This window comes from Heloderma suspectum, chromosome 2 (assembly GCF_057233095.1).
Source record: "Heloderma suspectum isolate Gila_16-S chromosome 2, 16-S_ref, whole genome shotgun sequence".
NCBI lineage: Eukaryota > Metazoa > Chordata > Lepidosauria > Squamata > Helodermatidae > Heloderma > Heloderma suspectum.
Window position 1 is genome coordinate 293,258,712 of NC_139459.1, and position 10,938 is coordinate 293,269,649.

The 10,938-nt window shown below is 41.4% G+C and overlaps 1 protein-coding gene across 4 annotated transcripts in view; it reads left to right on the top strand.

Annotated features, from left to right (window-relative positions):
* CFAP92 (cilia and flagella associated protein 92 (putative)) overlaps positions 1-10,938 on the top strand; it is a 112,804-nt gene that overhangs the window by 100,468 nt on the left and 1,398 nt on the right. For all 4 annotated transcript variants that reach the window (XM_084839938.1, XM_084839936.1, XM_084839939.1 and 1 more), the window contains 7 exons: positions 419-701; positions 2,509-2,673; positions 3,938-4,150; positions 6,827-6,971; positions 8,114-8,271; positions 8,964-9,130; positions 9,734-9,834. In XM_084839938.1, the coding sequence (XP_084696064.1) occupies positions 419-701; positions 2,509-2,673; positions 3,938-4,150; positions 6,827-6,971; positions 8,114-8,271; positions 8,964-9,130; positions 9,734-9,834 (1,232 nt within the window). The remainder of the gene's footprint in view (positions 1-418; positions 702-2,508; positions 2,674-3,937; positions 4,151-6,826; positions 6,972-8,113; positions 8,272-8,963; positions 9,131-9,733; positions 9,835-10,938) is intronic.

A 10,938-nucleotide genomic window follows, 5' to 3' on the forward strand; every position in this document is an offset into this window, starting at 1 on the left:
TGTCACCTGGAACAAGGAGTTGTGGAAGACTGACACAGAAGTTTTATGATTTATTTCAATGCTGTTGGGGTGCAAGTGACTCCCACCTCTCAGAAGATTAAGCTATTATAGCTGTTCAGTTCATTTTAGGACAGAGCATGTGTGAGGTCCGTGGGAAGATGACACAACAATTGAAAATAGTGCTGTAGCTTATATTAATACCTAGACCTGGTGTCATGTGTATTTCTATCATGTTTACTGCCAATTTCACTGAGCAGATTTACTAGTTTTCTTTTTTCTTTTCATTTTTTGTTTTTACCTGTTTTGGAATCCATGATGGTCCAAAAGAAAATGTTAAATTTAATTTATGTGACATTATATAGCCAATTTTATATCCCCCTCTCTCTCCCCCCCTCTCTCCCCATGCCCCCTTCTGTAGGCTTGATTACATTTGCTGCAGTAAGAAGTTAAGGGATGTGGTCCATCACAATCTCTTGCCCTCTGCAGAAATGATCACAATGTTGAGTCAGGAGTTTGGGGTTCCTTTGACTAAAGATGACCTGTTTATTCAGGAGCACCCAGATAACTCAGAGGCATATGATATTCCAACCAAGTATTTTCCCATGAAACGATGTAGACATTGCCATTTGGATAACTACAATGAAGAATATATAGTGAGAAAAAGAGAAATGGAAATCCAGATACCAGAAGACTACATCCAGGTGGGTGGGATGCAGCAGTGAAAGATTATCTTAGAGATTATGCAGATGTGCCAGTGTTTGACATTGTATAGCATGCACACGTAGTTAGCCACCCTCACATCAACATATCCCACATGTAGAAAACATACACAGCAGGAAAATACTCAAAGAAGTGATTTTTTCTATATATATTTTTGGCACTTCATTATTATTTATTAGTTGTTGTTGTTATTTAATCAACTTATGTACCACTTGCCATATTTAAATATATCTCTAAGTGGTTTAGAAAATCAGAGATTAAAATACATCATAATAAATACAAAAGCTCATTAGCTAAAATATTTAAAACTAAAGCTGAAAGCATGTAATTGATCAACTAAGAGCGCAATCCTATGGGGATAGGTGGCCACCTCCTAACTTGGAGGTGACCGCCTATCCAATGGAGGGCAGGAGAAACACGGAGGGGATCGTTCCCTCCGTGCTTCTCCCGCCCTGCATTTTCGGCTAGACAGCCGATTTCATCTGTGTAGCTGCAGGAAGGCGGAGTGGGGGAGGAGGCTGCTGTATGACGTCTAGGATGTGTTGTGCTTTCACTTTTGCTTTCCTCGCCCTGGAACGCCCCATTTTGGCCACTCCACACTCCTCTTCCGAGCACGGGGCCAGGGGAAGGTTGGTTCTCTGGGAACTGATCTCGGAGCACAGGCTCCAAGGCCAGTTCCCAGAAACCCACATATCCTGTGGCCATCTAGCCACTGACTAGCGGCCATAGGATTGCTCCCTCCAATGCTTGTGAGAGGACAATATTGAGTGTTGATCTTCTGACTGGAATCTGTTCTTAGTGTAAGCAGTGCTCTTGGTCCTGTCATTATGTGCTTCATGTTAACAAGACACACCAATAGGCACATTAAATGTTTAATGTTAGAAATACGTGCAGCCCTAAGCATGTCTCAGAAGTAAGTCTCACTGATTCAGTGGGGTCTCCTGCTTCATAACCGCAGCCCAAGTCATTGGTATTTCTGTTTGTAGGGAAAAAAAGCTGTTTCAAAGGTTGTAATTTATCTAGAGTGAACAAAAACAGCTTGGGATTGTATGAGCGTGTTGATGGTAGCGTGAAGGTTCATAAAAATCCATCTCATGGGGGAAGATACCCTCGGTGGGTTCTGTCATGTCATAGGCACAGACTATGCTGATAGGCAAATTCGAGAGCACTGAATGGTTGTATTTCATGAGCCTTGTGAACTCTGAAGTTCCAACCATTTACTTCTAAAAGTACAAATATAACCATAATTGATAAAGGGTGCAAACCTATGCATGATTAGACAGAAATAAGTCCTGCAACTCCCAGTATGCTGGCTGGGGGATGCTGGGAGTTGGAGGACTTACTTCTGTCCAAACATGCATAGGAGTACGCCCAAAAGAATCTTTGTTGTTAAGAGGAAAAAGGAAGCTAAATTTCTATCTGGGTAGAAAAATGGTTGTTAACTCGCGGTCAACAAGACAAGCTCATTTGAAAAATGATTGGCATCTAGCCCATCAGCACCAGCTGTTTTCCACCCACAGTTCTATCCTTCAGTTAGTTATGGGTTGCCTGGTGACTGCCTGGAAGACATTCAGAATAATCCCCTTATGGGAGGTGTGCTGTCAGAAGGTGGACTCAGAGAGGCTTGGCTCTGGTTTCCTGCTCAGGCACTTGCCCTAGATTTGTCTTGCCTGCCAGGTTATTGTTTTTTGCCATGGCAGGGGTCTCCTGTTTATTTCAGAAGTGCAGTTTTTCTCAAATGAGAGTTAGCAACACCAGAATAATTTCACACATTAACTTTTCTTCCAGTCTAATATTGAGAATGTAAACCTGCTCAGCAAGATGATGAAAAGGGAAGTCCCAAGAACCATCAGGGCATTCCCTTCTGATGGCAAGTCTGTCTTTAACTACAGTACTCATACCTTGAATTCCGCGGAAATTGCGAAGAAGCTACTTCGTCAGGAAATGGCACAGGTGGCGAAACAGAATTTCTGCATTCCTTTGTTAATGAGAAGCTGTACTGAAAAATAATTGTTTATATAAGAAATAAGCATAGGCTGTCTATTAATAATTGAGTCAAATTGAAGTCGAATCAAATGCCCATACTTGTTTTGTGGATTAAGGTCTTAAGCTTTGATAACACCTATTAATGTGTCTCAGTACAGACAGAGCTCAGACAACTCCATTTGATGGAATTTAGGGTGCAATCCTATTCATGTTTAGACGCAAGAAAGTCCTACAACTCCCAGCATTTTCCAGCCAGCATGGCTAGCTGGGGAATTCTGGGAGTTACAGGACTTCTTTTCTGTCTAAACATACATAGGATTGCTCCCTTAGACAGCTCTCCCTAATACCACATGAACATTGATTGACAGCACAATCTTAATGAGGCAGGCAGAGCAGTCCATGGCATTAATACAACTCAATACACCCTAACTCCCATACATTGGCTCTGTGTAACAACCTGATGGCATTGCTTTTAACCGTAGTCTGCCTTGTGATAGCTAGTCACTGGATTTGAGGCCTGGGTCCGCAAAAAGGAATTGGTTTGAGAAAATTGTGCAAATAGCTCCCTCTGAGCATTTGATATCCCAATTCGGATCTCAAGAGGGGTACTGAACAAAGACTGCTTTGAGGAAACGTAGTTTCCCTTTATTTGCTGTGTGCACAAATGTTCCCAAATGCCTAGACCCTTGGCAACGACTATTTCATTCTGGAAAGGTCTGGTTCCCAGATAACCAAAAAGAGAAACGTAGTGAGTTTGCCTGTTGTTGAATAGAGTTCCATACTCATTGTTCAGCACATAACAAGCTGTACAGTAACTGCAAATCTGTGTATGTTATCATGTTTGTGAGTACTATGTCTTTCCGCTGACAAAAGCAGTTCTACTAGTGGAACTGGGAGGAGAGGCATTCTAGCCCACCCCCATGCACCCTCTAAATCTGCTCTGGAGGGCTGGGAAACCCTCCAGAGCAGGTTTTCGGGTGGTGTGGAGGGCTGCAGTGGGGAGCAGAGAAGGAGGAAGTCCCATCGCGCTAGTAGACATTTGCTAGTGCGACACTGAATTCAACCCTATATGTTTTGTTAAAACTGAACAAAGATAATGTAAATATATATATATATATATATATATATATATATATATATATATATATATTCATAATCTATGATGAAAGGCTGGAGTTGAAAAATAATTGTGACAGAAACAGAAATATCTCAAAATATTTATCTTTTATAGGTGCCAGGCAAGAGGTTTGCTTATTGTGATGAATATCTATCAGGCATGTTTGACCCAGTGGATGAGGACAGTGCCCTGAAGGAATCCATTGAGCAATCAAGGAAGTTGTGGCTGTCGCCAGAAGGCTTTGCATATCCTGGGTTTAAGAGCAGCATCGAATCCAACTTGCATCCTCGTATGCCTGATGAAGCTCGACTGATAGAGCTCCGTGAGGTAAATATGAATGATTAAATTTCTGCATACTTGTCCCATCTGTAATCTGCACAACTCTGTGAGGGAAGTTTGAGAGATAGTCACCAGCCACCCTGTGAACTTTATAGCTGACCGCAGATTGAAGCTGAGTCCCGTGTGCTCTGCACTACAGCACATCTCATTATCATCATTTAGGCGTTAGGCAGACTCTGTCAGGCAAATTTCATCCAATTTGCCTTTGAATGGATGATGTGTGCTTGTTTTTATCTTCATCCAAGATATTTCCTGGATCTGATATGGTACTGCTGCTCTATTTTAGTATTGTTAGGTTTACAGTGCAAGCCTATGAATGTTTTCTCAGAAGTCCTCCTACATTCAGGGCATCTCTACACCAGCCTAAAATCCTGCATTTAAAACTGGGCTTTCTGCTTCCATTTTAAATGCCGGATAACAACGGCTCCGTTTTTCACCCGCTTCCTTCCCCCCTCCGCTTCCCCCTCCTTCTCCCCGTATCTGAGTGTTCCATTATCTTTCATTGATCTTGCTCTTCTTCTTGCCACTTTTACTCTTTTAAGAGAGGAAACTCAAGCAGAACACAACAGGGTAATTTGATAGCTCATTATCTTCTATCTATTTAAAAATGGAACAAAGGGCATTTAGTGCAGGAGATGCCTTGGAGGTTAATAGCGTCATGTAAAGGGCCCGCAAACTTCCATGAAGGAGCAATCTCAATCGCAGGATAAAATCTCCATGTGAAGAAAGCCTCAGTGTGGCTTATTCCCAGATATGTGTGCACAGATTGCAGCCTTTAGATCTGTTTATTTATTATGATTTTAATGTTTATTCTAAATGGAAAGGCAGGGTAGAAATTTTTTGAAATAAAATGAATACTGGCTAATGAGTCAGTCAAGTCTGAGGGTTGATCTGGATGTTATCCTCAAATGTGCAGGTGGGGTGCAAACCCTTGGGGTTTTGAATAGCTGCATTTCATGTTACAATGCAATAACATTCTGCCCATGACACAAATCTTATTTCCCCATCTTGCACATTCCTTTAAATGCAGGAATTCAGAAATATGATTGATTTGGTTCCTGTATATGTAAACTAATATCTGAATCGTCCCTAAATTTAAAACATTTCAAGAGTGCTGCTAAGGACACAGTTGTATATCTCAAGTACCCCACTCACTATGCAATCAATATTGAGGTATCAAGATCTATGTGCTCCATGTAAGTGACAGTGCAGGCCTCCATAGGCCATAGTGCGGTACACAAATGTTGGCATACCAGGGTAATGGAGACCACACTTCCTTTGGCCCTAGTCCAACTACTCCTTTGTGTTACTTAAATTCACATTCTTCAGCTCTGTAGTATCTGAAGATTCCATTGCAATATACTTCATTGTCAAAAATGAGGTTTAGACTGCAATCATATCCCCACTTCCCTAGGAGTAAGACCCACTGAACTCAGTGGGACTTTCTTTAGAGAAAACATGCATTGGATTACACTGTTAAGCATGTAGGAGTAGCAGAGGGGCATCTCCTTCTCACAGATTACATGTTCTAATGAAGTATTATAATTTCCCCTTTTTATCTCCTTCTTTTAGGATTTTTGTTGGTATTTGTGTGTGTTTCATTTCTCTTATCCTTTTTTCTTTTGTGTACCTTTACTAGACTGTTTCCTTCTTTTGTCTCCCACTGTATCAGTTAGCCACTGTTCTGTCCGTTTGTTTCTGTCTTTTATTTTTATCTTCTTCGTAATGTCACTAATTTTGCAGCAGGAATTTTCATGCAAAGTTAGTATTTTCTAGGAGTGTATCTGAAAAGAAACTCCTTAACATTGATCAAGTTAATGCCCAGAAGAGCTGAAAGATTGTGCCATTCAATCTCTGCCCCACCAATTATTATTTTTTTATTTAAAGTATTCTTATCCTGCTCCTCAGCTAAAAAGTACCTCCCTGAGGTACTTACACACAATCAGTTAAACAAGATGGTCCCTGCCTCAGGTGCGCAACCTTAAAAAGACATGACTCACAAGGAAGAATGGATGGGGAGGGAAGAGGAAAAAATGAAATTGAGAAATGACGAACCTTCATGGAAGTGGTCTTTTAGCAGAGCCTGTGAAATGGTCCCAGTTCAACTCTCATCTCCTTTGTACAACCTACTGGAATGGCTGAGGTGCAAACACTGTCCCCAAAGATCAGTTTTTTAAAGCATGTATTTACTTGTCATTTTCATTTAATTGGGCTGGGATCCAAAGGGCAGTTTTAGGTATGCTGCAAAGCTTAGGCCTACCCAGTTTGATTTTTAGAAGAAGTTTGCATTGTCCTGTGGCCCCCCATGCTATATCGCCAACAGCTTTGGAAAGTACCCTCAGATTTCAAAAGACCTTTGCTGTAAGGCATGGCGAAGCTAATATCTGAGAAACTCAAGCCCGAAGTGGGCCCTTGGAACTAGCTGGGTGGTACTTTGGATCATGGGCTTAGTTCTGAGGTTTTATCTCAGCTGGCAAAAACTAGTATCCGTGTGTGCGTTTTCCTTTTTATTCATCATAAGGAATGTGCTTATTGGAAGACACCTTGTACTTCACTATGACATATTTGCCGAATTATCATATTGCTGCGCAGTTTAAATTTAGAGTGCCCTGCAAGCTTTCAAGACACCATTTATACTTTCTAAGATAATGAGTGTTCATTTAGAAATGGCAGGAGAACTTCCTAAATGCTAGCAGTATGAAGCCAGTGCTGGACCGGGACAGATGGCGGGGGGACAAGCGGAATGTTGATTTTGAGCTTTACAAAAAACCACCATGTGTCTTCGTAATGCCTGACACTTATAGAGAAGGTACGTACCACCATCCATACTTTTTCCCAAGCTAGTTCTACATAATTAAGAAGTGGTGCATTTCTGCAAGTGCAAATCAGGTATAAGAATAAGGAAAATATTTATTGGTCAGAGCTAGTTGGCATGGTGTTACTTGCTTTAACATGGAGAGTTCTTTTGAATAACCAGCAGCTCATCCAGCACCACTAAAGTATTGAATTTACATGCACTCACATTCTGAGATCAGGTTGTGAACCAACTTATTCATGTACACCTCCCAGTTGTTAAGGAATATCCCAGCAACATTGTTTGTTGTGAAAGCAAAGTGCCCTTTGTACATTACAGCCGTAGTGCAAGAGCTGCTTTTCCATGGATTCATCTGATAGCACTGTTGCAGTGAAGGCAACCATTTGTGAAAAGGACCTGTATAGACTGCTGACCTTTAAATGTCCTAGTAGTGTTGTGAGACTAGCCTGTAGAAAAGCAGCTCTCACAGCACTGCTGTAACGCATGAACTGTGCTGTTGTTGCTTAGAATGGATGGGACACTGGATGACTTAAGAAGTAGCTTTTCTTCTGGGGGCTCAGGGCGGGTAGACATCTTCCTTTCAGTGAAATTGTAACAGCTGCACTTTCTGATGCAAAGGCTGCACATCCAGATTGAGGGACAGATGTGGTTCCACAACAGCCCTGTAGCGTTGCAGTGAAGAGGGCTGCAGCCTTATATGTAAAACAGACCTTCCCTTGTTGGGCTTTCTGAAGTGTATTTACCAAAGCTAATGTTTTGGTTTTGGAAGGAAGCTTTTAGGTTTTTATATTTTGTCCTCTAAAACTTAGAGGACAAAATATAGGGATAGAATAGCAGCACTGAAGTGAGCTGAAACCCACTAAATATTAATGCGTTACAGTAGTCTTGCCCTGCATTCATGTTGTCCTGGATCTAGTCATGTGCTCTCAAACAACTGTGGCAACAAGACAGACTCAACACTTTTGTTTTACATAAATACCATTTCAGAACTACTTAGGCAAGAAAATTTAGAAAACAGCTAATAATAACTGTTTTTATGTGAAAGAAAGTTTCTGGATATTTAAGAATCTAATTGAAGGTCCTTTCATTACTCTATTCTATGCATAATTTTCAATGGATATGTTTTTCAATGGAAGATCCTCAAAAAGTTATCTGTTGCAACACTGCCCTGAAAGTTCATAGGTGCTGCCCAGCAACAGAGCTCATTTCCAGTGGACCAAAAGCCAGTTGCCAGCTAGCACGCCTCCAGGGACTCCTGAAGGATAAACCAGTCAAGCTGTCCCTAAAGATGCAGGTAACACCTACTTGGAAATCAAAAACACAGCAACCCTTAAGTGAGCAGCTGTCCTCAGCACATGTGCCAAGAACTCATTTTAAAATTATTTATACCTTGCAAAATGTTTTGATTCAGTCAAATATACTTCAGTCAGTAGCAGTGGCGGGATTCAGCTTTCTAGCCTAGTTACATACTTGCTAACCACACAGCACCAACATGTACCACTCTTCTTTGGAAAAATACTCCTCCAAAGAAGCATCAATACTGAATCCATCCGTTTCAGTATTGTTTCAGATAAGTTCACTAGTCTGTCACCCTGTTCTTCTAGCATAGGGGTAGGCAGTACACAGGCTGGATGCCCCCGTTGCCTCCCTAAATTGTATTTTTTCAAGGCATCTGGAATGGCTTTGGAGTGCCAAAAGGGTTAAAATTATCTTGCAAACAAGCTAATTTTGACCCTTTTTGTTCTCCTTAGGCTCTCAGGACACGATTTTAACTTAAAAAAAAAAAATTCCCTGGTGCCATGGGTGGGGGGAGGGAGAGGTGTGTCCCCCAGACCTCCAAAAGTTGCACACCTGTGTTTTAATGTATTTAAAACAAAGCCTTAGTCTGAGGTGCATTTCTGGTTCTTAAGGTGGAAACTCATGGGTGAAGCTGTAAATTTAAATGAGGAAGCAGTGTTGTGAAATCTGCTGCTTCTGTACTTTTAGCCTACTCCAGTTCTGGACATTTTAGACAACAAGGCAGAGAACAGCATCTGTAAAGGATTTGTTCCTGGTTCTGAAACCCACCACAGCTTGAAGTGGAATGGCAATATAATTCCATGCTATGATAGGGGATACAATGCATTTAAAACTCTGAAAGGAGCAGACTTCAGGTAAGTCGCCCAGCTGCTATGCAACAAACTGGTATGGCAAAAGGATTTTATAAAGGTTTACAAACATGTACAGTGATATCTGTTTAGACTTGCTAATGTTCCCTCTGAATTAAATCCTGGCAGGAATTAGGCATAGGGACATTACAAGAGCAGAACAGTACAACAGATAGAATCTAATTGGGTTTTTCTGTCAGCAGAATTGGGAGGGTGGTGATTTCCCCTCCTCCTGCAGCCCCTTATGTGCCCTTAAACTCTGCTCCAGGGTTATGGGGGACCCTCTGAGGGAAGAGAGAATGAGGAAGTCTCATTAGCACACGTAGATTTCTGTTCATACAACGTTGGCTTCCACCCAAATTTTGCCCCTGAGTGGAAGAGTAGGAAAGTGAACTTTGATTTGTTAAACACAACGCTCTGAATCTCTCTCTCTGGGCAGGCTCAGGTCATTACTACTCAAGCTATGCACTTCATACATGCTTTTTGCACCATGAAGGTTTAAATAAGAACTCTACTCATGAACATGAATATTCAGTGTCTTAATCACCACTAGGCTTAAATTTCAGATTTCTCCCCACCCCCAGTTTATCAGGCTACTCTGTTTTCCAGATTGATTTGTCGTAAACATTCCTATCAGTACAAGAGGTGGCCCCCACAGAGATTGCCCTCAAAAGATAAAATCCCAACAGCAGATGATACACGGGATCCAGGTAATGTGGGGAACGGAGACATGACAGTTGTGGTGTAGTTTCTTGGTGACCGTGTAGGCACAAAATGCAGTGAACTCTCTCCTGGGCCTTGATAAGAAGTGTTCAGGTAAGGGAGTAGGTAAGGCCAGAGGGAAGTGACTATAAAGTGAATAATGAAAAGATCTAGGAATAGCATTAACTTTAGGCACCATATTGATCTATCTAATAAACAGAGGCACTGACCAAGTAGTTTGATAGAAAACATTAGATAACCTTACATCTAGGAGTATTTACTAGGAACCTTTCAAAGTAACCTTGATTGGAAATATTGCTGATAATGTGGCATTTCAAGCTTTATTTTGTGCTTTCAAATGCCTTAACAATTATTTCTGTGTTTTGCTGAGTAAGCAGGCACTACCAGTTTTTAAAGAAACACTTTGTAATGCAGTCTCTTTACTTGCTAATCTGCATATTTCCCACTAGTGGAGGTAGGGTGCAGATATCCTTTACCTATTCAACAGCTAGTATCAGCAGGGAATTAAGGGGCCCCTTAGCAGCATAAGGACTGTTTTCAAATTCCAGGTATTTTGATATCTTCATTCCGATGTATCTAGATGGATAAGAGGTTTTGGAATACAATTACTGACTTTCTGAACTGAATTATGAATGGGAAGCAGACATGGAATTTGAGTTGGAAAGGTTCTTGGACACCATGTAGTCCAACTCCTTGCTCAGTACAGGAGTCTTGCAACTACCTGATAGGTGGCTTTCTGCCCTCTCCTTAAATACCTCCAGAGCCCATCACCTCCTGAAGCAGTTTGTTCCATTGTCGAACAGCTCTTATGATTAGGAAGTTTCTCTTCATGTGTAGCTGGAATCTCCTTCCTTTAAATTTCTTCCTGCTAGTTTTAATCTTGCCTTTGGGAGCAACAGATACCAAGTCTGTGTGTCGGCCCTTCAGGTATTTGAAGACAGCTGTCATGTCCCCTTAATCTTATCTTCTCCAGGCTAAATATACCCAGCTGTTTCAACTATTCCTCATAGGACATGGTGTCCTCCTTAAAATATGGTGCCTAGACCTGGACACAGTAGACTGTGCGCACTCTCTCCCACCCCAGCATCTGG